Source organism: Piliocolobus tephrosceles, chromosome 7 (genome assembly GCF_002776525.5).
Source record: "Piliocolobus tephrosceles isolate RC106 chromosome 7, ASM277652v3, whole genome shotgun sequence".
Classification (NCBI taxonomy): domain Eukaryota; kingdom Metazoa; phylum Chordata; class Mammalia; order Primates; family Cercopithecidae; genus Piliocolobus; species Piliocolobus tephrosceles.
In genome coordinates this window covers 41,606,545-41,633,172 of record NC_045440.1, presented here as the reverse complement: position 1 = coordinate 41,633,172, position 26,628 = coordinate 41,606,545, and the positions used below count along the sequence as shown (strand labels likewise).

The following is a 26,628-nucleotide window of genomic DNA, read 5'->3' as shown; positions in this document are numbered from 1 at the left end:
TGGAGGGGCAGATCACCTGAGGTCGGGAGTTTGTGACCAGCCTGGCCAACATGGTGAAACCCTGTGTCTATTAAACATACACAAATTAGCCAGGTGTGGTGGCAGGCACCTGTAATCCCAGCTACTCGGGAGGCTAAGGTGGGAGAATCACTTGAACCTGGGAGGCAGAGGTTGCAGTGAGCCGAGATGGTGCCACTGCACTCTACTCCTTCTCAGAATAAATAAATAAATAAATATGTCTGCTGCTAAGCCAGCATAGTACACTAGCAACTTCTGACACTGCCTCTTACAAGGAAGTGACTTTGGGAGTGTCATTCAGCTTTCCTGTGCCCGAGATTGCCTCACCCATCAAATGGGAACAATAAAGCACTTCAGAGAATTGTTGTAACAGTTATACATAAAACACTGTTATTAACACTCTTATGCTAGGAATGTGTATCTATATACATATATATATTTTTATAGCAAAACTCTCAGAAAAAAGACAATTAATGGTTTGAAAACTATGGTCCACAAGAGTGGATTTCTGTTGCCATGGTACAACAGGCCTCCTGTTTTCACACAGGATCCTTTCACTCTGAATAGGAATATAAGTCATTGAAAAATGGCAAATGGCCGCCAGGGATATGACAATAGGAGTGATCTTATTATCTCAGGCCACAGTAGGATTCCTGGGCAATTGCTTTCTTCTTTATCATTATAGTTTCCTTTATTTCACCAGATGCATGTTCAAGTCCACAGATCTGATTCTCCAGCACCTGACTATAGCCAACTCGTTGGTCATTCTCTCTAAAGGAGTCCCACAAGCAATGGCCACTTTGGGGCTGAAACATTTCCTCAGTGACACTGGGTGCAAATTTGTTTTGTTTTCACCGAGTGGGCAGGGGTGTGTGCACGGGCACCACCTGCCTCCTGAGTATCTTCCAGGCCATCACGATCGGCCCCACAAAGTCCAGGTGGGCAGAGCTGAAACTACACGCTCCCAGATACACTGGGGCCTTCACCCTCCTGTGCTGGGCGCTGAACATGCTGGTAAATACCGTTTTTCTTAGGAGTATGACTGACAAGTGGAGTAACAAAAATAACACATGGAAAAGAGATTTGGGATATTGTTGTACAATAGGTAGTAACAGAATTACAATATTACTACATATAATGTTGTCATGATCCTACAATGTTTTGTGTTTGGGCCTCACCACCTGGGCCAGCAGCTCCATGGTCTTTATTCTGCACAGGCACAGGCAGTGGGTTCAACACCTTCACAGGACTAACCTCCCCCCCAGGTCCTCCCCGAGTTCAGAGTGACCCAAAGCATCCTTGTTCTAGTGAGCACCTTTGCATCATTCTGTCCCCTCACCTCTGCCTTCACACCATTTTTGGCTAAGTACCCTAACCCCAGCTGGTAGCTGGTGAACACATCTGCACTGACCACTGCCTGTTTCCCCACAGTCAGCCCCTTTGTCCTCATGGGCAATGCCCAGGGCATTCAGGTTCAGCTCTGCCTGCTGTGGAAGGACTACACAATCTCCTAAGCTAGTCGGATAGCTCTAGTTTATGTGGGCTGTCTTGATTGTTTCTTCACTGTGCAGTCATTTACTCTCCCTGTGCCAAGGTTGAAGCACCACTGTGAGCAGTCACACGACAGAGAGTGTGATCCGGAAACAGAGCCTCTGCCTTTGTAGGATTGTCATGAGGTGAGAATGGCAGGTGTAGACTAAATGTTTTGAAAATGATTTTATTAATTTTTTTTTATGAGATTGTTTCACTCTTGTCACCCAGGCTGGAGTTCAGTGGCGCCATCTCGATTCACTGCAACCTCCACCTCCCAGGTTCAAGCAATTCTGCTACCTCAGCCTCCCAAGTAGCTGGGATTACAAGCACCTGCCGCCACGCCCGGCTAATTTTTTGTATTTTTAGTACAGATGGGGTTTCACCATGTTGGCCAGGCTGGTCACGAACTCCTGACCTCAGGTGATCCACCTGCCTCAGTCTCCCAAAGTGCTGGTATAACTTTCATTTATTAAACATTTTAGTGAAGAAGTTTAGAGGTTAAAAACTATTTTCTCTTTTTTAAATGGGCCTCTAATAACTTGGAGACAATGGAAAGCTTATGTGAGTATGTAATGTAAAACCAATTAATTAAAAATATCCTGAAATTAACTGGACACAGAAATGTAAGAAGAGTTTAATAAGATGGAAAAGACTGAGTAATTGCTTCTCAAGAAAGTGAAAAGGAAGAGCAGGAACACCACAGCAAGTGACCTGGAATGAAGCATGAGGGAAAACAGTGTATCAGATACTGTGGGACATCAAAGACCAGTTTTGTCATTTTACCTTAAATCCTGAAAAGAAAGTTAATCATTTGAGATATATGATTTTTCTGTGGGAAGAGAGTAGCACATTTTTCAAATATTTTCAGGTAAAAGTAAACAGAATGGCCTGGGTGGGGCAAAGTGAGCACGAGAATCTTCTTTTTTTTTTTTTTTTTTTTTTTTTTGAGATGGAGTCTCACTTTGTTTCCCAGGCTGGAGTGCAATGGTATGATCTCAGCTCACTGCAACCACTGCCTCCTGGGTTCAAGCGATTCTCCTGCCTCAGCCTCCCGACTAGCTGGGATTACAGGCGCCCACCACCAAACTCAGCTAATTTTCATATGTTTTAGTAGAGACAGGGTTTCTCCATGTTGGCCAGGCGGATCTCAAACTCCTGACCTCAGGTGATCCGCCTGTCTCAACCTCCCAAAAAGCTGATATTACAGGACTGAGTCACCGCACCCAGTCAAGAATCTTATCACGAAGTTTTAATTAGAATTTGATTCACAGCTAATAAATATGAGAATTGTGGCCGGGCATGGTGGCTTATGTCTGTAATCCCAGTACTTTGGGAGGCCAAGGTAGGTGGATCACCTGAGGTCAGGAGTTGGAGACCAGCCTGACCAACATGGTGAAACCCCGTCTGTACTAAAAATTACAAAAATTAGCCAGGTGCAGTGGTGCATGCCTGTAATCCCAGCTACTTGGGAGGCTGAGGTGGTAGGATCGGTTGAACCAGGAGTCAAGGGGCTGCAGTGAGCCGAGATTGTGCCATTGCACTCCAGCATGGGTGACAGAACAAGACTTGATCTCAAAAAAAAAAAAAAAAAAAAAAGAGGGAGAGGATCACAGAGAAAACCAACTGGTTTTTGGAACACTTTGAAGGTAGAATATTCTGTATGCTTATCTCTCAAGCGATAATCTCAATTAGCCTGCTCCAAAGAAGTGGGATGAACCACACATTCTGAACTTTGGGAAGGAATCTATGGTGGAACTGTCCACTGTCCATGGAGGAACTGAAGACAAGGTATCTGAGAAAAATGCCCATGGCTTCGTTTTTTAGGGAAGATAATTGCTGGTTTGAAATAATAAGGAGGAACTCTTGACAGACTCATAAGATAAAATGTACAATTCTTTGACCACAGTGAAAAATTTCAACAGACCCTTTGTGATTATATTGGTGATAACACAGATAACATTTATTGATGATTCAAAAATTTCAACAATATGAAACACACGCTTGTCCTAACTGACATATGTTGAACCTGAGCTTTATATCACATTTTTCAGCACAACGAAACCATTGAAATATTTTGCTCTCAAAGAAAGTGTTTTTTTGTTTTATTTTTGTTTTTGAGACAGAGTCTCCCACTGTCGCCCAGGCTGGAGTGCAGTGGCATGATCTCTGCTCACGGCCAGCTCCACCTCCCGGGTTCACGCCATTCTCCTGCCTCAGCCTCCTGAGTAGCTGAGTAACTACAGGCTCCTGCCACCACGCCCAGCTAATTTTTTTGTATTTTTAGTAGAGACAAAGTGTCATTGTAGCCAGGATGGTCTCGATCTCCTGACCTCGTGATCCACCCACCTCGGCCTCCCAAAGTGCTGGGATTACAGGCGTGAGCCACTGTGCCTGGCCTCAAAGAAAGTTTTAACAAACATAAAATATTTTAATCAAAGAGATTAGCTTTGTTACCCATAATGTAATAATATTTTTAAATAATATATTAAAGAATTTTAAATTTTAAAGATTAAAACTAGGCAATATTCCTAATAAATATTATTTTTTGGACTAAAAGACAATGTAACCCCTCCAAATCCAAGTTGTGCACTCTCTTTGATTCAAGAGTTTTAGGCAAAATAAGATAACTGCAAATTCAGTTAATAGAATAGAGGATGCCAACAATATGTGTGCTAGATGTCAGTCTCTGGAACTTATATATAGAAGCATAAGCTAAATGCTGTAATGTGTAACAATAAATCATAAGGTAGATAATAAAATATGGAACAATTATTACATAGAATATAACAAAAATGAATAAAATTATGATAAAATACACAGACCTAGTGCAATGTTGAGGAAAAGATGAAGAGACTAACTTAAATATTAATAAACACAATTGAAACAATTGGTAGTTTTTAAACCCCTAGAGACTAATATAAACAACCTTATGGTAATAAATTAGAAAACAGAGAAAAATGATTTCTATATAATATATTCTCCATTCTATGGCTGCACTGATCACTGCCTATTTTCCCACAGTCAGCCCCTTTGTCCTCATGGGCCATTCCCAGGGCATCCAGGCTTAAGTCTGCCTGCTGTGGAAGGACTAGACAATCGCCTAAGCTAGTCAGATAGCTCTAGTTTATGTGGGCTGCCTTGACTGCTTCTATGCGGTGCAGTTATTTACTCTCCCCAGGCCGAGGTTGAAGCACCACTGTGAGCAGTCACATGACAGAGAGCCTCTGCCCTCCTAGGAGGTGTCAACTCAACTCAACTGGGAATAATTAGAAACTAAAAAAAGATTTTTTTTTTTAATATTTGGAAGCATTCACCAAAAGTGGTCATTGTTTTCAGTGACACTTTTTCCCATATTTTTCAAGTTTAGGTATTCATCTTTCAAATTTATTTCATTAATCATGAAAAAAAAGAAAAGCCATGGAAAGATTGTGTGTGCTATTAAATCCATGAGAAAATCAAATCTATCATCCAGTACATTGCAAATAAATGAGACAACTCCATTCACTGAGGAAATCATTTTATACCCTTGTAAATGCCTTTTATATGTAAATTAACTTACGACAAATATTCTGAGGACATTTCAATTATTAATGATGACACATCAGGATAAAGAAAGAAATGATACAAGAGGGCAATGAGCACAGAAGACATTCTTAACATCCACTTAAACCCTGTTAGCATGGGTATAGTTTAGAAGACAGATAAGTGTGGGTGAAAACGTGGGGAAACTAGAACCCCATGCAATGCTGGGGGGTGGTGAAATGAGGCAGCCATCTTGGAAAACATTTTGGAAGTTTCTCCCAAGGTTAATATAGGGCTATCATATGGCCTTGCAATTCCACTCCGGAAGATATACCCAACAGAAATGAAAACATATGCCCACACCAAGACTTGATATGCTTTTCATATGAGGGTTATTGATTATAGCCAAAAAGTGGAAACCACCTAAATATCCATCAATGGAAGACTAGATACACAGCTGAGGCATATTCATACAATGGATATGTACTCAGCCGTACAAAGGAAAGAAGCATTGATATGTGCCTCTACATGGACAGTTATTGAAAACAACACGATCAATGACAAAAATGCCCAGAACAGGCAAATCCATAGGAACAGAAAGTGGGTTAGTGGTTGCCAGGGCCTTAGGGAGTGAGGGGGAGCAAAGGAAGTGAGTGGTTAATGGGTGTGGGGTTTCTTTTGGGGGTGTCATACTGTTCTGGAACTAGGTAGTGATGATTGTAAAATCTTGTGAACACAACAAAAAGCACTGAGTTGTAAATTCTTTTTTTTTTTTTTTTTGAGACGGAGTCTTGCTCTGTCGCCCAGGCTGGAGAGCAGTGGTGCGATCTCAGCTCACTGTAAGCTCCACCTCCCGGGTTCATGACATTCTCCCGCCTCAGCCTCCCAAGTAGCTGGGACTACAAGCGCCCGCCACCTCGCCTGGCTAATTTTTTGTATTTTTTTAGTAGAGACAGGGTTTCACCGTGTTAGCCAGGATGGTCTCGATCTCCTGACCTCGTGATCCGCCCGTCTCAGCCTCCCAAAGTGCTGGGATTATACTGAGTTGTAAATTCTAACATGATTAATATATTAAATGTGATATAAATTTTATCTTAATAAAAAGAATTAAATAAACTCCAAACCATTGCGTCAAAAGTGGAAATAGCTTTTCATCTATAAATGTGGCAAAAAACTCATCAACATGAAATTAACAGAATGGAAAATTGAAATGAGAAAAGTAGAGTCAACAAATTTCCATTGATGTTTTGCAGTCACTCAGGAGAGCCAAGAAAAGACACACCCAGGCTTTAGTTATGCGTTTGATGCAATTTTCTGTCGTAGAAATTTATGTGGTCCTAGTAGTTGAATCGATTGGGCTTATTGATGTGACCTTAAAAATGCTTACAATATATCTTTTTTAAAAAATTAAGTCTGGCATTCATAAAGATGTTATAACACATGTTAAAATATTTTATTTAACTTATAAGAGATTAGCAGATACGACAACCAGTAGAAAAAAAGAATCCAAGAAACAGCTAGAGGAATATTAACCAGGAGTATTTAAATGAGTATGTAAATGGGAAGAAAGCTCACTTCCTTACTATGTGAGAGGAGAGAAAATTGACCCTGGACTGGACAAGGCATTGTGCGTGTCTATCAGTGACCTAAAACTTGCAAAGGGTTGCAAAAATACTCACATAGAGTGCAGGCTACAGTCAGATAAACTGGTGTAGTATCTTCTAAACAGGGTAAAGTTTTCCACTGAAGAACACATTTTTTTCTTTTTTTTCTTTTTTTTTTTTTTTTTTTTTTGAGATAGAGTCTCACTCTGTCACCCAGGGTAGAGTGCAATGGTGCAATCTCAGCTCACTGCAACCTCTACCTCCTGGGCTCAAGCAATCCTCCCACCTCAGCCTCCCAAGTAACTGTGACCATAAGCGATGCCACCGCACCCAGCTAATTTTTTGTATTTTTGCTAGAGATGGGTTTTTGTCATGTTCCCCAGGCTGGTCTCAAACTCCTGAGTTCAAGTGATCCACCTGCCTCAGCCTCCTGAAGCGTTGGGATTACAGGCATGAGCCACCACCACCAGCCAGAGCGCATTTCTTTCTACAATAAATAGTCAAATGAAAAGTTAGGTTTGGTCACTAGGACGACAAGGGTCCTATCATGGGCACTTCTAGGCCAAGTGTACACCAACGGCATCCCAGTGAGGGGCTGGCCCACAGGAACACAGCAGTGGAACTGAGCACTGGCATCTTGAATGGCCCAGGCCAGGGGCAGGATCAAACCGGGCCAATCGGAGCAAAGCTCCCTGTCTTCATCCTTTTTGTGTTGCTGTCACACAACCTAAGAATGGATAATCTATAAAGAAAAGAGGTTTATTTAGCTCAGGGTTCTGCAGGCTGCGAACTGTAAGAGGCATGGGGCTGGCATCGGCTCCGCTTCTAGGGAGGGCCTCATGCTGCCTCCACTCATGGTGGAGAGTGGGAGGGGAGTGGGTGTGTGCAAAGAGATCACATGGCAAGAGGGGAATCAAGAGAGAAACCAAGAGAGCCAGACTCTTTCTAACAACGTGCCCTTGCAGAAAATAATGAGAGTGAGAACTCACCCCTGGAAGAGGGCATTCTTTATGAGGGTCCACACCCATGACCTAAAATCCCCCACTAGGCCCCATCTCCCAACCCTGCCACATTGGCATCATATTTCACATGAGATTTTTGATTTGTGTTTTTCTGACAGGGAGTCTCGCTCTGTCACCCAGGCTGGAATGCAGTGGCGCGATCTTGGCTCACTGCAACCTCCACCTCCCGGGTTCAAGCGATTCTCCTGCCTCAGCCTCCCAAGTAGCTGGGACTACAGGTGTGCAACACCACCCCGGGCTAATTTTTGTATTTTTAGTAGAGACGGGGTTTTGCCATGTTGTCCAGGCTGTTGTCAAACTCTTGACCTCAGGTGATCCCCCCACCTCAGTCTCCGAAAGTGCTGTGATTATAGGTGTGAGCCACTGCACCCAGCTCAACATGAATTTTGTTGGGGACAAATCACATCCAAGCCACACCATTCACTAAACCTCATGTCTAGAAAAAGGAGACTTTTAGAGCTCCTATAGGCTTAGGAAGCTGCCTGGCACCCTCAGCAGGAGCAGAGCTGCCATTCCCCCGAACCCTCTGGACCCCTCCTGTGGGAGATCCACTGTGGCCAGTGGCTTGGCCCATGAGCACCTGATTTCCTCACTGCCACTGTTGAGGATCTCATGGCTGATACCCTGGTGGGTAATGAAGCCCACAACAGCCACAAAAGGTGCAACTATATTGTAATATAATATAAAGTGTATATATAAAAATTATACATAATAGGCATTATAGAGTGTAGGCACATATATATATAAATATTCTGGCCAAAGACATGTATTCAAGTGGTTACTAGTTATTAAATATTCATGATCAGACTTATTTATAAATACATTTTATTACAAACACAATTACCCATCTCAGATGAAACACCTAATCTGTCTAATGAATACATACTTTACAGAGCTTCATAGAGTTATCAGTGGCTGAATAAATGCTTTTTGAGGTAAAATATATTCCACATAAGTCTTATCCAAGAGATAGACTCAAAACCCTTGTAAGTCTTTTTTTTTTTTTTTTTTTTTTTTTTGAGATGGAGTTTCAATCTTTCGCCCAGGCTGAAGTGAAGTGGTACAATCTCCGCTCACTGCAACCTCCAGCCCCCAGGTTCAAATGATTCTCCTGGCTCAGCCTCCTGAGTAGCTGGGATTACAGGCACCCACCACCACATCTGGCTAATTTTTGTATTTTTAGTAGAGACAGGGTTTCACCACGTTGGCCAGGCTGGTCTCGAACTCCTGATCTCAGGTGATCCGCCCGCCTCGGCCTTCCAAAGTGCTGGAATTACAGGCGTGAGCCACCATGCCCGGCCTGAACCCATGTAAGCCTTGCAAGCACTTTCATGGACTGCATTAAGATAAAAATGGGTGTCTCCCTCCTTCCCAGTGAAGTAAAAAAAAAAAGTTAAAAATGGGTGTCCCATCAAATGTAACAATCTTAACCTCATTCTCATGAGTAGCAACATTTGAGGTTTTCTCCTGTTCATCAAAAGCTCAAATGACACGCTCTGCTACCTGTGGCCTTTTCATAAAGAGCTGGCAAGAGGCTGCCTAACTCACCTGAAGTACAATCAGATGTACTGTCTTTGAGACATCAGTTTATCCCTTACCAGCCATGCAATCCTGTCTATTTATTTATTCCATCTAAGTGGCAGTTTCCTCATATAAAATAAGGATAATTAGTTCCTCCATTGTTGAGTTAGCCCAAAGAATAAGTCACTTGGAGCCTATAACCTTCTGTTAGCACAGGGCTTGGCACAGTGTGCCTTGAGTAAACAGTGCATCTGTCTGCTGTATACTCCAGATACTCACGTGTGCCTCCCAAAGACGCACCTGGGCTGGGTCCTCATATAATTCCTGGATTATTGCATCCCAGGCTACGAAACCACACCCTACTGAGCTTTGTAGAGCGCCAATGAGAGGAGGAGGATGGAGCTGGGAGAGTGAAGTGCAATCCACGCTGGTTTCCTCTCTTCCCCACTGCCTGGTGACCCATACACTCCGCCTCTTCCCACCATCAGTCAAGGCAGCAGGACCTGGCTTGGTTTTGCCTGCTTTGCAAAGATGACCTAAGAATGAGATAAATACTACTGGGATTGTGCTTAGAATTCATTGAATATGTGCTTCTATAATACAAAAGCCTTCATTGTCACATAATGTTCATTAATACCCATACTTACAGAACTTTCATTGGTCATATGTCACCCAAACAAATTTTGGATTTACTATAGAAAGCCATGAAGCACCCTAAGCATTAGCTCAGTAAGCACAGACCATGGTGATTCACACCTGTCTGCGCCAGGGGCTGACATAAGATTGCACCATCCCCTGTGCAGGGACGTGGGGGCACAAGGGGCCAGAAGGGGCTGGGGTGGGGAGAGGGTTTCGGTGGTGGGATTTTTCTCTAAGGGTTGTGCTGCCTTCTCCCCTGTGGGCATCCCAGCTTTTGGAGAGCACCCAGGATCTGGAACTTACTCCTTTCTGCCTGTTTGTCACCACTCTAGACCCTACAGTCCTCTGCATTTCCACCTACCCTGCACCTAGAGCTCCCCGCGCACCCCAGGGGACCACAAAGGATGGTTACCTGGGCACCTGTCTCCAAAGAGTTACTCTCCTCTCTCAAATACCCGTTCATACTTGGCTTAATCTTTCAAGATACATTTTATGACCTATAGCAGCAGTATATTCACTTTATTGTAAGTAGGAATTAGGAATATAAATGCAAAAAAAAAATAAAAAATGTCACATTTTCTCTTCCCATTCTACAGAATAGAATTTTTTTTGCTCCATTACATACAAGCTCGCACTTCCCTGTCTCCCTGTGAGATGCCATGCACCTGTTGCAGCTGCCAGCAGTTGTTGCCCCATGACCATTCCCCTGCTCTACCCCTTACCCCAACACACTCCCTCTTCCCTTCCCAAAGGAACCCAGTCTTGTGCAGGGGGTTGCCTTCCTCCACACAGCCACAGGCTCGGACACTTCCCTGTCCCTGCTGGTCTTGGGACAAGCAAGGCACTTCTAGCGGATGGGACAGGAGGGGAGGCTGCTGAGAGGCTTCTGGGAAGCATTTCCCGTTGAAGGGGATTATGGCACACCCTTCGTGGGAGGAGAGGGGATGCCTGGTGTCCAGCACCTGGGCCAGCAGCAGCTGCCTCCACTAGCTAACAGCAAGCTCGGGCTGGGTCTTGCCTGCTGCGGGACTTAGACAAGCTTCCCTGTAGCCCAGCTGACTCCAGAGTTCCTTCCTTACAGCTCAAGACACCCAAGTTGATGTAACCCACAGTTTGAGAAACACTTCTAGAAAACTCATCTGGAGAGGCCCAGCTCAGCTTTCCCTGCTGAACTTTGGGATGACACAGCTCGGACCATCCACAGTGACTCACTGCAAGAAAAGGGTGGCAGGAGGAGGAATGACAACTGTCCCCACACAGCCCCATGAACATTTCATGGGCACCCCGGACACATGCTCATCTTACCAGCACTTAAATATTTATTTTAAAAATCCACATCATTTTGCTTTAAAAATGTTTATTTAGCGCCTGCAATGTACAAGGCACTGTGTTTGGCGCCATGAGGAATACAGAAACCAACAAGGCATGATTCTTGCCTTAGGAAGCTCACAGTCTAGCGTGGGAAATTAGAAATTGCACATGCACACAGGTAACTGTCACACTAGGCAGGAAGCACTAAATGCTGAGATTGATACCAACATTACAAGAACCCAGAGGAAGAAAACACTATTTGGGGATGAGGAGGAGATTAGAGAAGGTCCTTTAGAAGTAGGGGGTTTAAACATGACAGATCAAATGTAGATAGGAAAAAATTCAGAGGAAAATGTAATCGGGGAAGGTTCTAATTGAAACCAGAAGCAGGAGGTACTTCTGTGATGTGATGGAGGCAGAAGAAGCCTGCTGGGTTGGATTCAGAGGGGAGGGGCAGGAGGGAGTAGAGTGGGAGGGGAGGCTGGAAAGATGCATGGGGATCAAGACGGGAAGGCGAGTATGTGAGTATGTGTGCCAGGCAATGGCGTTTCCGTTTCAGTGGAGGTTTCTCAAAGAGAGGTGATCTGGCTAGAGAAAGCTTAATCTGGTGGCAGTGGACAGGTGGCTTTAAGAATGGGGGAACAAGGGAAAGAGGCCAGTTTGAAAATGATAACAAGGGTCTGGACTCGAGTGATGTGGCAGTGACCATAAGAACAGAGCAGCTACAGGTGGAAGATGGAGACAGGACTGGGGAGATCCGGTGGAGGTGAGGCAGGCAGAAAGATGATGGCAGGTTTGTACCTAGAGACGCATGATCCATTCACAAAGCCAGGGAAACCTAAACAGGAAACACTCTGAATTTGAGGAAAGGAGGGTAGGGCTGAGCCTGAGACACGGGCTGGCCTCCAGGTGGAGGGGTCAAGCAGGCAAGTACAAGCCGGATGAGAATTCAGGGCAGAGGGCAGAGCTGGAAACAGACCAAAAGCTGTCATGCAGTGGTGAGGCTGGAAGCAGTGGCACAGGCCGAGGGCTGTCTCGCCGGAGAAGGGTGGGTACAGCACAACCCTGTGGCCACGTTTTCCTCACATAGGAAATTCCCACAGAACACTGAGAAGGGTGACGATGCCTCCTATGAACAGTGCCCTGTGTCTCTGCGTCCCCGATTTCACACCTAAGAAACAATGTCTTCAGCTGTGTGATGACAAGTAGGAATACTGCCTCCATTGTGGAGGGTCATCTTGAAAAGACTGACTCCAATGAGAGTTTTTAAAATTTTCATTATTATTTATTTTGAAGAGTTTTCTGTAATGAAACTGTTTCTTCTGAAGATTTCAGAAAAGCTTTCGATGTCTGTCACCTCACCATGTCTAAGAGGTGGAAGGGAACTGAAAGTCATCTTCCCGCTCATTTCACAAGTGAGGAAGCCAAGGCCCAGGCGGGCCAAGGGTCTTGCCCAGCATCTCACCCAGCAGGGATGGCTCAGCTGGACCCATGGGCAAGGACAGTGCCTGCCCTCCCCAAGTCACTCCCCTGGGCAGTGGCTGCCATCCAGATGCACAGAGAGAGGGAGGAAGGAAGATGATGGACAGACAGACAGATACACAGGCAAGAGAGGATGGGAATAACACATAGGTATCTTAACTTTTCGAGAGAGGAAAAGGAAAAAATGACTTGTGATAGACATTTTTTGGACCCACTAAAGCCTTGCATATCTGAAGAGAAAATTACTTTGGCTTTCTGGAAACATTAAACTGCATTTAATCAAAAAAATAGACTAAATTATGACACATCACATCCAGTAAGCTTCATAGCAGCCGCAGTAGGAGTGACGGCATTTCACGTTGGTGTCCGCGTAAGCATGGAAAGGAAGTTTGCAGGGAAATAAGGTCAGCAAGAACCAGACCTCAGATTGTTTCACCCACCACAGAAGAAAAACACCCATGGCAATTCCCTTTTGGAAAGTTAAAGCTGATCTCCTTGGAATGAAGTTCCAAATACATCCATTTCCACAGAAGATGAAGGAAAAAAGACAATTACATTTCAAATCTGTAAGTCACAAATAGGCAGAATTCTGGCGAGCCGTGTCACAGTTAACCAGTTTGAGGACACCAGCGTCTTCCCCCAGAGTCTGTAAACACACAGCTAGTCAATTTCCTAATGAATGCTTCCCTTTAACGAAGGCTGCTTCAGTCCACCCTGCAGGCCTACTAGCGTCTTCCAGCAGCACATCTCAGTGGCAACCATCAGATTTTCCAAAAAATCTTCTTTCTGTAGAGGACATAGGCAATGAGCACCCAGAGGGCAGTGGCAACGAGGTTCTGAGTCAGGTGCTCCTTGTGGGACTGGTTGTCCTTCAGCTTCCACTGAAAGGGGAAGTAGTTCTCAAACACCTCGTGGCCGACATACACCAGAATAGAATTCATTCCTTAAGGAGAGAGACATACAGAAGATCATGTTTCTTACAGGTGAGTCATATCTGACTGTCTATTTAATTCTTGAAACCAGTTCAATGAAAAAACAAAAAGTGTGCACTTCCATTGCTGGCTACTGCCAAAAATAAGTAATGCATATCTTAGGTATTTAAGTATAAACCATATAAAAAATTATTGAAAGGCCTGGTGCAGTGGCTCACGCCTATAATCCCAGCACTTTGGGAGGCCAAAGCGGGTGGATCGCTTAAGGCCAGGAGTTCAAAACCAGCCTGGCCAACATGGTGAAACCCTGTCTCTACTAAAAATACAAAATTAGCTGGGTGTGGTAGGGTGCACCTGTAATCCCAGCTTCTTGGGAGGCTGAGGCACAAGAATCACTTGAACCTGGGAGGTGGAGGTTGCAGTGAGCCTAAATCACACCACTGCACTCCAGCCTGGGGAACAGAGCAAGACTCTGTCTCAAAACAATAAAAAGGGTATTAGAAAATATTCATTTTATAACAGCGTAATTCTTGAATACTAAATCTGAAAGGAAAGCTAAAATTGTTGTTATAACTTATATTTTCTAGGCAGAAAATCTGCAGTCCAAAGAATGTAACTATTCCTCAAATCAAAGAGCTGAAATGAGGCATTGAAACGATCTGGTGTGTTTCTAAGTCCTTGGGTGGAACTGCATCCAAATCATTCCATTTATCCCTTGATATCACCTCTTGGTATTTCTTCTAATGCACAATCTCTATGGTAGTGGATTTATATTAAGAAAGCAAGCACAGTCCCATTATTAAGAACCAGAAACTGGATAATGTGCCCCGAATCATTTCCGCTCCTCCACAATTTGGTATAGACTGAAGAAACAGGTGGTCACAAACTGTCATACAAGGACTCCACAACCTAGATGGGTGAAAATGGGGTGGACTGCTTCGGAGCAGGCCAGTGACACCTGATGTGACCTCGGACAATGTGGCCCCTGCTGCTTCCTCCCTCAGGCTGGCTTTTGGACACCTGCCACTAGGGCAGTGGCTCAAGACCGAGGATGTTCCAGCGGTCCCTGGGCCCACCCCCCTGGTCACCATCCCAGCTGTGTTTGGGGTTGGAGGTGACTTACCTGGATAAAAGAATGGGGTTCCTGTCCACAGCCCCTTCACATCCACAACCGGGTACAGGACCAGCAGGATGAAGAAGGCAAAAGAACTGAGCGTGGTGACATACGAAAGGGACCTGGGAGGGGTGGAGGAGGCATTTTCAGTGCTTGTGCAGAACGAATCCAATTTCAACATGAACAATCATCCATAAAATCATGCTTTTTCCATACATACCAGAGGTTTTTGTTTACTGGAATAAAGCCTTCATTTTCAGAAACTTTCGTCAAAACAACAGAAATGAGCCCCTATAATGGGGAAGAGAAGAATGTTAATATTTTATATTATTATCTCAGAAACATTTGGTTTCAACATCAATATATATTAGTTATTTAATCACGTAGAGAAGGCTGAAAGTTTTCTCTTTTAACTGGAAACATATTTTTTAGTATGAACTAAAAAATATTCTCCCAAAATCTCTTCACCATTCTACTGAGTTGAAGAGGGTAAGCTTACTGATTAACTGACAGTGACTCCAGAGAAGAGGCATGACTGCGGTCAGGATGAAATACACAGTCAACCTTGCAACTCTCTTTCCCATGTAATCTGGAAGTTGATGTCTGCAACCTGGTCTGATTTGGCCAGTCTCTCTGATACACCACTCCACATAGAGTCCATACCTCACATTTCTTCAGGCATTCCTGGCTGTCTGATGGCAAACACTGTCTTATTGATAAAGACATTTTCCTAAGAAAATAAATCTGTGCATTTAGGTGGAAAGATTTGTTCCTCTCTGTTATTCAAGTGAAGAAAATGGTACCTGCTGCCATGTGGTGACAATGGCTATCTCAGTGTTGCTAAACATTTTATTCCTTTTAAATATACGTGTGAAGGAAAGGAATTTCAGTGAGGAACGCTGCTTACTTACAAGAATACAACACCAAGCAGTGAATCGAATCAGGATGTCTTTGGTCTGAGCCTTGTAATACAATAATATTTTTCCTGCCTGGAGGAGATAACACAGTGTGACCAAAAGAATCACCAAAGGAATATTTTCATTTCATATTCATCCACTGTCTTAACTACGCGACAAAGAGATTCACTTGCTGGGCACGCTACTAGGTGCTGGAATTACAGGGAGGAGGGAAACATCACCCCTGCCTTTGACTAGTGGAGGCTGAAGGAGGACCAGAGATGAACACCCTCTCTGGGAAGGAGGAGACATCAGAGAGGAGGAGGCATCAGAGAGGAGCCACAGAGGTGAGGCCAGAGCACCAGAGGGTCCCGGCAGGAAGAGGCTCCTGGGCAGAATGGGGCAGCAGGCACAGAGCTCGGGGGAAGCGTGAGAGCCACATCACATCTCCAGTGCTGCAGGGAATGCAGAAGCCCAGGGTGTGGGGAAAGGAGGAGAAGAGGCGCCTGGGCAGGCTCCGTGGCTCTCACTTTCAGGCAGGGCCCAAGGAGAATTCCCCACAAAGGTGACAAGGGTCCCCTTAGACAGGCCTGTTCGGTGACCCAGTCTGAGCAGCACTAGGAAGAGGGACCGGGACAGGGTGGAACCAGACGCAGGGTGGGGGAGGCAGGGAAACATCTAAAAACAGTGAAATATGGACTTTACATACAATCCCTCTGAAATTAGGAATTCATTTTTGAAAATATCAAAGGTTAAAAAGCTTTAAACATAATTTATAGTAATAGCTAATATTAATCAATGTTTTTATGTGCCAGTTCTTGGAACTTTACATGAATTAACTTATTCAATCCTTGCAACACCTTTCTGAAGTAGGTGCTGTTGAAGCACAGAGCGGGTCAGCCACACGCCCAAGGTCACCCAGCTGGGAAGTGGCAGAGCTGGACACAAACCCAGGGAGTGTGGCTCCAGATCTGCACTCCTAGCCTCCCCAGTGGACTGACCACTCCAGGGACACAGATCTACCTAGAAAGCATATGTAGGGATTACATGGATGTACGGAAAAGCACAATATCAACCAGAAAGTGCTACAGAGATAAAGGCAGTATTTCTAAATACAAAATTATTTCATCACCAAAATGTACAGCTGACCCTTGAACAACACAGGTTTGAACTGTGTAGGTCCGCTTATACGCGGATTCTCTTCCACCTCTGCTACCCCTGAGACAGCAAGACTGACCCCTCCTCCTCCACCCCTCCTCCTTCACCCCCTCCTCTTCCTCCTCCTCCACCCCCTCCTCTTCCTCTACCCCTCTTCCTCCACTCCTTCCTCCTCCTCTTCCTACACCCCCTCATCCTCCTCCACACCCTCCTCCTCCACACCCTCCTCCTCTTCCTCTTCATCCACACCCTCCTCTTCCTCCTCTTCCTCCACTCCCTCATTCTCCTCCTCCACTCCCTCCTCCTCTTCCTTCTCATCCACACCCTCATCTTCCTCCTCCTCCTCCACTCCCTCCTCCTCCCTCTCCTCCTACTCAACATGATGAGGAAGATGCAGACCTTCATGATGATCCACTCCCACTTAGTGAATAGGACATAGATTTTCTCTTCCTTATGGCTTTAATAACATTTTCTTTTCTTGAGCTTACTTTATTATAAAAATATAGTACACAATATTTTTATAAAATATGTGTGAATCAACTGTTGATGTTATTGGTAAGGCTTTGGGTCAATAGCAGGCTATTAGTGTTTAAGTTTTGGGGGAGTCAAAAGTCCTCTGTGGATTTTTCACTGCATGGGGGGACAGTGTCCCCATGCCCCGAGGTGTTCCAGGGTCACCTGTGTATGCTTCAGATCTGCACTACTCAACAGCCAAACCATCTAAATTTAAAATTACATCAAGTAAAATTTAAAATTCAGTTCTTCAGTCACACTCACCACATCTCAAATGCTCAACAGCAACCCTGGCTAGGGACTGCCCCACTAGATAGCACGGAGAAGAAATATTTTTATCCCCACAGAAAGTTCTGCCAGCAATGCTTTCCAAAAGTCTTTTCCCCTCCCGGTTAGCTCCCCTCAAACAGTAGTTTCAAACACCAACAAGGAGAACTTTGGGGACTTGAAATCTAGACTGCTCAGAACTTTAACAAAAGACAGGTGAGACAAACCAAGAATAACCTGTACTGACTTTGGTATAAATTCTCATGCTCTGAAGCCATGACAGTGTGCTGTGGTTTGAATGTCTGTCCCTCCAAATTTCCTATGTTGAAACCTAATCACCAAGGTGACAGTATGAGGTGTGGCCTCGGGAGGTAACTGCAGCGTGAGGGCTCCACCCTCATGAATGGCCTAGAAAAGGGCTTGAGGCAGTAAGTCCTGTCTCTGCCCTTTTACCAGCAGGTGGGGACACCCTGTGAGGACATGGTATTTGTCCCCTCTGAACGACATGCCCCAATCAAGTTGCCACCTTGGGAGGAGAGACCAGACCCTCACCAGACAAATGAACCTGCAGTGTTATTGTTCTTTATGAATTACTCAGTCTCGGGTATTTTGTTAGGTCAGGACACACAGACTAATACAAGGGTACATGAAAGAATTGTGACAAATGACACAGTGACTTCCCAATGTTACCAACACCCACATATTCTGCATACTCCATGAGGAAAACCCTTTTTTCTTTTTTGAGACAGGGTCTCACTCTGTTGCCCTGGCAGGAGTGCAGTGGTACAATCAAGGCTCGCTGCAGTCTCAATCTCCTGGGCTCAAGCCATACTCCTACCTCAGCTCCCAAGTAGCTGGGACTACAGGCGTGTGCCGTCATGCCTGGCTAATATTTTTAATTTTTTGTAGAGACAGGGTCTCACTATGTTGCCCAGGCTGGTCTCAAACTCCTGGACTCAAGCGATCCTCCTGCCTTGGCTTCCCAAAGTGTTGGAGTTATAGGCATGAGCCACTGCAGTTTGGCAAGAGAAACATTTTATCCAGAAACTGCCAAGCTAAGATAAGTCATACAAATAAGATTTTTGGGGGGGAATATAAGAATTATATCTAATTACTTGAATGTGCTGAATTTCAGTAACTTTTGTTTCTGCACAATCTGTCAAAGATAACAGAATATATTAGACCCATAGCACAGGACAGAATATGCTTCCAATTATTTTAATGAAATGGTTTCTAAATGAGTGAATAAAACATCATAAACTGTCAGAAAAAGTAACCTAATGAAATGAACAAATACCTGTACTCCTAAAAAGGCCATCACGATGGAGTTGATGGTGCCCAGGATGCCCTCAGGGTCATAGGCCACCTCGGTGTGGTAAAGCACCTTAACAAACAGAAGCAGAAGGCAGCACTCATTCACTGACCCGAAAACACACACAAACAGCTCCTAAACCAAATACAAACCTGAATACACTCCAGTACACCATGGTTTTCTGTTTTTACTGCAGAAATTCATTGCTAACTTATAGGTATAACAGGCAGAATGCTTCTGGCCAAGAAAGTGTGCGGTGTGGACACTCAGCAGGGAACAGAGATGCCCAGGGACAAGCCACGGTCCAGCAGCCACCGTGATTGCAGCAGGGGCAGCAAACAGCACTGGCCCCAGGCCTTGTGACATGACGCCTCCCTGACCAGCTTCAAATGCAATGCACGTACCTTCCTAATTTCCAGATTTATTCTTTTTAGTCAACCCTACTGTACCATCAACAGCTTCCTATCTTCTTTTAAGGCAAATAACATTTTAAAATATGTATCTTTCTTAGTATAAAATAAATGTTACTGCAGAAAGTGTAGAAATCTGGAAATGAACAGTGTAATAGGTGCTGTCATGCACCCCCAGAGCCCTCCAACCCTTTCAGCACGGACGCCTTCATTCCTCCAGCTGCTGGAAGTATTCATGACCACAGCTCTCAGACAGGGGCCTCTTCTGGATCTGCCCTTGACTGAAGACAGCTGCCTCTCCAGGGATCAGCCTTTTGCAGGGGGCCTTCCGCACCATCTGGGGGTAGGAAGGGCCCAATCCCTCGCCTCAATTCAGAACAACTCTGCAGCGCCTCCCCGGTGCCCCTGGGTCCTTTGTTGGGGCTGCAGTGCAAGTCAACTTCTCCCTCTGCGCAGTCCTGCCTCCTTCATTCCCCTGCAAGGACTGCCTGATCAACTTCCTGCATGTGACCCTCTGTCTCAGGATCTGCTGCCAGGAAATCTGACCTGAGACGTACAGAAAAGCACTGTGCTATGATCATTTACACAATGCATTCTCACTTTTTTTTTTCCTTAGAGAGATGGGGTCTCACTATTGCACAGGCTGGTCTTAGACTCCTGGGCTCAAGCAATCCTCTCACCTCGGCCTCCCGAGTAGCTGGGAATGCAGGTGTGAGCCACTGTGCCCAGCTCCACATTCTCACTTTAAAATCCAAAATAATTATACCCACTGCCATACAGTGAACCCTAAAGTCATTAAGTTAGCAGACTTTTCAAATAAACATCAGTTCTCAGTGCATTTTCTTAAATGGGCACGGTTTAAAGTTGGCTGGCTTGTTCTACTTTCCTTCACTTCTGAAAGCCTGAGCTCCCAGTTCTAAGCGAACTCACAGTAGAAGATGGGTGCTGGTAAAGGTGATCGTCTCCCAGCAGCAGGCGGTCGATGTAGCCCGCAGCTCCTCCAGTGCAATTGGGATACTTGCCAAAATCTCCAATGCCCCCAGGACCAAGATAACCACTAGGAAGGCAAAAACCATGTAAATGACAAGACCTCAGAAGGGCAAACAGAGGGACGAGAATGAAAAAACCTCAGGCTGGGCACGGTGGCTCACGCCTGTAATCCCATCACTTTGGGAGGCCAAGGCGGGTGGATCACCTGAGGTTAGGAGTACAAGATCAGCCTGGCCAACATGGTGAAACCCTGTCTCTACTAAAATACAAAAATTAGCCGGGCATGGTGGTGTGCACCTGTAATCCCAGCTACTTGGGAGGCTAATACAGGAGAATTGCTTGAACCTGGGAGGTGGAGGTTGCAGTGAGCCGAGTTCATGCCACTGCACTCCAGCCTGGGCAACAGAGCAAGATTCCATCTCCCAAAAAAAAAAAAAAAAAAAAAAAACCCCGACCATGGTGTATATTGGCTATGTATGCAGCCCAGTTCAGAGACCCCCAACATGCGCCAGCGAAAACATCCCTCTGGCTCATGCACGCTCACCAATAAACTGCTCCCACACTGTGAAGGTGGGAGGCCCGATTTATATTCAAGCTGACCCTCACACCACCCACAGGGAAATCACCCCGGACACGTGCCAATCTCCTCTCCCCATGCAAAGCAGGCCTCAAAGGAGAAGGAAGAGGGAGAGGGAAAGAGAATTCCTCTGACTTGAGACTTGTGAAAGCCCAGAACCTCTGACTGGGCAGAACAGAACATGCACAAGGGATGACTCCCAGGGGTTTGCTTACGTAGGGCACCCAGGGACTGGCAGGAGGAATGTCAAGCCCAGCCACAGGCCTTCCAGTGCCAGGATGAGCAGCCACTGAGGCCAGCTGGATGTGATGTCTCGAAGAGAAAGGCAGCTCCTCTCCTGAGCGGGGGCAGAAAAATAAAACACGCATGAAGTAAATGCAAATAGAAGGGGACTAAGCACGTCTTTGGGAAATTCCCAGTGACTCTTTTCTTGGCCATTTTGGCAGTAATACAAAAACTTACTGACTATGCGTTACATTCTCCAGATGTTCCCTCTCCATGAAATCTCACAGCAAAACACCCATTCAAAAGAAATCAGCAGGCAATTCTATTCCTACACCCAAGAGAACTGAAACCATATGTTCACACAAAAACTTGTACACATACACACAGGAACATTGTTCACAACAGCAAAAAAGGGGAAACAAGTCAAACGTCCACCAACTGATAAATGGGTGAGCAAAATGTGGTGTATCCCTAAAGCGGAACCTAATTCAGCAATTTTGGAAAGAAGTGCTGACGCATGCAACATGGATGAACCTCAAAAACCATGCTAAATGGAAGCAGTCAGACACAAAATGCCACATGTTATATGACTTCATGTATAGGGACTGTCTTAGAGCAGGTACATGTGTAGAGACAGAAAGTAGGCTGGGGTTGCCTGGGGCTGGGTGAGTTGTGACATGGGGAGTGACTGGCGGTGAGTGCAGGGTTCTTCATGGGGTAAGGAAAACCTTCCAGAATTATAGACTGGTGACAGCTGCACAACTCTGAATAGAGCAAAAATCATCATATTGTACACTTTCAACATGGGATTTTTATGGTACACGAATTATACATCAATATACCTGTGATTTAAAAATTAAAAATAAAATTTTTAAGTAAGAAAATGAAATTCAAACTTTTGGATCTGTGTGGTTGAAAGAAGAAAGGGTGCAGCCCATCTGTTCTTAGTGTCCCACTGAACCCCTCACCCTATGGTGATGTCCTGGGATGTGCCTCTGTGGACCCTCAGGTCCCACAGAAGGGCTGAAAATGGCAGCTTTGATATCCATGGCAGACCAAGCTGCGTGCCCACTCATGCATATCTCGCCTCTCCTTCACCTTAAGGACACAGCCAGGGGACACATTAATGACAAGGGCAGAGGGGGAAAGAGCAACAATGACTAAAACGCCCCGCAAAGTAGATAATGAACATTACAGGAAGCACCCAGAGAACATGGGATTCAGTGAGGAACTTGCTAGTTACATATCTTGAAAGAAGCTAGAAGACAACACAGTTTTATTAACTGATTGTTGAATAGGACCCCAAATGGAAGATTTTAAACATTTCCATCAGAATTTTTGTCACTAATGGTGGGTGGGGGAAAGAAGTAACTGTCACCTGGGTAAACTCCACCTAGCAATTTATAGTAAGAGAGGAAGTAAGCACAAATGAGATGGGACTCTGACACACTTCTGATAAAGAAGCAATGCAAATAGCCAAGCACAATACCGTCACTCTCCCATGCCCTACCTGGGGATCATCCTCAAAACTGAATTTTACAGCATTTGAATAGATACCAAAACGTTACATGAATTTTACATATATATATGTTATGCTACAATGAAATTGAAAAAAATCACAATAATGTCCCATGAGACTGAACCAGCAAACTGGATGCTGGTGGTATTATTTAATACCATCAAGAATGGGGACAGGTGGCCAGGCACGGTGGCTCACGCCTGTAATCCCAGCACTTTGGGAGGCTGAGACGGGCGGATCACGAGGTCAGGAGATCGAGACCATCCTGGCTAACATGGTGAAATCCCATCTCTACTAAAAAATACAAAAAATTAGCCAGGCATGGTGGCGGGCACCTGTAGACCCAGCTAATCGGGAGGCTGAGGCAGGAGAATGGCGTGAATCTGGGAGGCACTTGCAGTGAGCCAAGATTGTGCCACTGCTCTCCAGCCTAGGGGACAGAGTGAGATTCTGTCTCAAAAAAAAAAAAAGAATGGGGCCAGGCATGGTGGCTCACACCTGTAGTCCCAGCATTTTGGGAGGCTGAAGCCAGTAAATTGCTTGAGCCCAGGAGTTCAAGACTAGCCTGGGCAACAAGGTGAAACGTCGTTTCTACAATAAATACAATCATTAGCTGGGCATGGTAGTACATGCCTACAGTCCCAGCTACTCAGGAGGCTGAGGCAGGAGAATCGCTTGAGCCTGGGAGGTCGAGGCAACAGTGAGTTGAGATCATGCCCCTGCATTCCAGCCTGGGTGACAGAGTGAGACCCTGTTTCCAAGAAGGAAATAAAAAAGAATGCATTTGAAACTAGCAGAAAGGACTGTGCATGTTCCTGACCCAAAGAAATGATAATAACTGAGGTGATAAACTTGATCATTATACCCTGTATGATACACAGGTATCAAAATATTACTCTGAGCCTCATAAATCTGTACAGTTATTACATATCAACTAAAAATAGGAGGAAAAAAGAATGCATGTGATTACTGTCTGCTGACAAATTTGTTAAGAGGCTAAATCTCATGTCATGTGTATCTTACAATAAAAAAATTGATATAAAGATTAAATAAAATAATGAAAGTGAAAATCCGAATGTATTTGATTAGCAGATGTACAGTATTTCACGCAGAAATTTTAGAAGTTCTAAAAACCATATCCCCCTTTGTTCTCCCTTTTTTAAAAAAACACTGTTTTAGCTGGGCATGGTGGCTCACACCTGTAATCCCAGCAATTTGGGAGGCCGAGGCAGGAAAATCACCTGAGTCCAGGAGTTTGAAGCCAGCCTGGGCAACATGGTGAGACCTTGTCTCTACAAAAAAAATAGACAAAATTAGCCAGGCATGGTGGTGCGCTCCTGTAGTCCCAGCTAATTAGGAGACTGAGGAGGGAGGATCACTTGAGCCTGGGATGTTGAGGCTTCAGTGAGCCAAGATCACACCACTGCACTCCAGCCTGGGCAACACAGCAAGACCCTGTATCAACAACAACAAGAACACAGTTTCTGGCCAGGCATGGTGGCTCACACCTGTAATCCTCGCGCTTTGGGTGGCCAAGGCAGGAGGATCACTTCAAGCCAGGAGTTAGAGACCAGTCTGGACAACATAGTGAGAGCGTATCACTACACAATACATTTATTTAATTTTTAAACAGTTTTTCTTAATTAAAACATGGTTTCTCACCGAGGCACAATGTTCAGGCACAGGTTTAGCAAAGAGGAGCTCCAACACAGCAACCACAAAGTATGTCACTCCCAAGCGCTGCAGCACACCAGGAATGCGCACCTTGTCCCAAGACACTGTGGAAGACCAAAGTTAGGTCGAGTGTTAGCCAAGACTTCTTGTCTCATCCCAGGGCAACATTATTTGTTTCCGAAAAGGGAAGACATACCTATATTGCATCTAAGCAAGTCTTTTTTAAGCTCTTGGACATGGAAATATATATGGTCAAGAGACATGGGCTCAGCCCAGCTTCCAAAAACAGGCCAATCCCTCTTAATACAGGGAGGGTCAGTCAGGGACATGGCTCAACCTCAAAACAGGAAGCTGCCCTGGTGGCAGACTAGGATAAGAACCAAAGCGTTTTACTCAGGTGTGGTGGTAAAGCCAGGCCTGCACCTGACCCTGGCTCTTTCCTATTAGGAATTTGCAATCAACCTGCAAGTCCTCCAGTACCTTGCAGGCCCAACACAAGCCACTCTCCTTGCCCTACCCGCTACCCAGCTGTATCACCACAAGAATGCCACTGACTAACACTCCCTGCCCTACCTGCTACCCAACCATATGACCAGAAGAACAGACCTGATAACAAACCCTAAAATGAATCCTACTGGAAGCAGTGGTTCCCTTTTTGGAGTTCCACCAAGGCCACATTCATATGAAACACCATCTGGAAGTGACCTCCACTTCTTGCTAGTGCCTATAAAAGTATGTATTGCCTGAGGGCTCCATTTGGCCATTGTCTAGACACTTGTGTCCTCTTCTGCTTGGCTCCATTTGGCCATTGTCTAGACACTTGTGTCCTCTTCTGCTAATGACAGTGCAAGGCCCTTGAGGACAGTGACTAGTGCCCTCCTGACTCTGATACTTGTTGAAAGCAGAGGGTTCACATGCCTTCCCTCAGCTCTGCTGTCCCTGCACACCACTAAACTAATGACAAAGATATCACTCCTTCCAGAAACCCAGCTGCCATACAAGTGCCAGTGAAGGTGGACTCGTGAACTGCCGCACACTATTGAAAGCTGATGAAATCACATTAGCAGGGGGCAAAGTTGGAGACCAAGGCAGCCTGGTCTGGTCCCTGATAGCCTCTCACTACACTCAGATGATCCAGAGAAAACCTTCAATCGCTCTTGGCCTCAGACTTTTCCTTTGTACAAGAGAAGAGTGTGAGTAGTCTCAGAGGCTCCTCCCAAGTCTAAAATTCAAAAATAATAATAATAATACTCACAGTTAGACAACCATTGTATATACTTTCCCAATAATTACCCTATTTGCAGGCACCTGAGATGGAGGAATTGCATTTCTCTCAAATTACAACATATAGTTTCCATATTTCAACCTGAATATATATAACAGAGGGAAAAGGTACTTACATGGACCAAGGCAATAATTGGGATTCACAATGATAATTCCTATGCAGATTAACAGGAAACTCCTCCATGCAATCTTTCCCAGCAATCTGAATTTTGAACATCCCCGTTGCAGTATAGAAGTCATTGATAGAAAAATGGAAGATCCCATAATAAACACAAACCTAAAAAGAATCCAGTTATTAATAGGTGGCCATTTCCAATTTTTTTGTCTATATATCAGTAACATTTTAGAATATGCTATAAAAGAGAAGCAACCATAATTTGTTTAAAGTAGCCAATTACTGAAATAATACTGAGCTAACAGTAGAGGAAGAGCTCAGAATATAGCCCCATGGGGCTGGAAGGTGCACCTTCAAGTCCTGTCTTAGGAGAACATTTCTTTAATATTAAATGGAATTTCCAAGGACAACCCTCCCATTTCGTTATCAAAAAGAAATGATGATTCGATGCCACAATAATGTCTCCAAGTAACTAGACATTCACTAGCACACCCTCAAAGCCCTTGAAAAACAAACAGACATTTCAATCATTTCTATACACACTTCTGCGCCTGAAAGAAAAATTAAAGCTTACTTTTATTCTCTCCATTTAGTCTGAGTCATACACATTTTTCCTTTCTTTTCTTTGACCAAACTAAATTATATTAAAAAAAAAAAAAAAAGTTAGAATACTGATTTTTCTAATTGCTTGGCAGCAGATCACAGAGATGAAAATTTGCTTTTTCTGCATTCCTTGGTGTCTCTGGGAAAAACTGAAAGCCTTTCCTCCAAGATCTGGAATATGACAAAGATGCCTGCTTTTCACCACTGTAATTCAACATGGCACTGGAAGTCCTAGCTAGAACAATCAGACAAAAGAAACAAAGGGCGGGGCGGAGCAAGATGGCCGAATAGGAACAGCGCCACTCTCCATCTCCCAGCATGAGCGACACAAAAGACCAGTGATTTCTGCATTTTCAACTGAGGTACTGGGGTCATCTCACTCGGGAG

The 26,628-nt window shown here is 44.7% G+C and overlaps 2 protein-coding genes and 1 pseudogene across 5 annotated transcripts in view; all 3 read right to left on the bottom strand.

Annotated features, from left to right (window-relative positions):
* LOC116418853 (inositol polyphosphate multikinase-like) overlaps window positions 1–1,468 on the bottom strand; it is an 8,698-nt gene extending 7,230 nt beyond the window's left edge. Inside the window, exon 1 of the mRNA XM_031935835.1 lies at window positions 1,358–1,468. Coding sequence (XP_031791695.1) covers window positions 1,358–1,468 — 111 coding nt within the window. The remainder of the gene's footprint in view (window positions 1–1,357) is intronic.
* A 9,731-nt stretch (window positions 1,469–11,199) lies between these two features.
* LOC111544165 lies at window positions 11,200–12,663 on the bottom strand (annotated as a pseudogene). Its single transcript, XR_002732058.1, has 2 exons — window positions 12,636–12,663; window positions 11,200–12,251 (listed from the first exon to the last, which is right to left on the bottom strand). The product of XR_002732058.1 is annotated as an uncharacterized LOC111544165 (transcript).
* HGSNAT (heparan-alpha-glucosaminide N-acetyltransferase) overlaps window positions 11,200–26,628 on the bottom strand; it is a 56,599-nt gene continuing 41,170 nt past the window's right edge. For 2 of the 3 annotated variants that reach the window (XM_023214421.3, XM_023214422.3), the window contains exons 10-18: window positions 25,640–25,800; window positions 24,228–24,343; window positions 21,037–21,158; window positions 20,185–20,311; window positions 18,830–18,916; window positions 15,610–15,687; window positions 14,919–14,989; window positions 14,708–14,820; window positions 11,200–13,595 (exon numbers count right to left, since the gene is read on the bottom strand). In XM_023214421.3, coding sequence (XP_023070189.1) covers window positions 13,414–13,595; window positions 14,708–14,820; window positions 14,919–14,989; window positions 15,610–15,687; window positions 18,830–18,916; window positions 20,185–20,311; window positions 21,037–21,158; window positions 24,228–24,343; window positions 25,640–25,800 — 1,057 coding nt within the window. In that variant the 3' untranslated portion in view covers window positions 11,200–13,413. Of the gene's footprint in view, window positions 13,596–14,707; window positions 14,821–14,918; window positions 14,990–15,609; window positions 15,688–16,124; window positions 16,212–18,829; window positions 18,917–20,184; window positions 20,312–21,036; window positions 21,159–24,227; window positions 24,344–25,639; window positions 25,801–26,628 lie in introns of all 3 variants that reach the window. The other variant, XM_026453996.2, reaches the window with a different exon arrangement.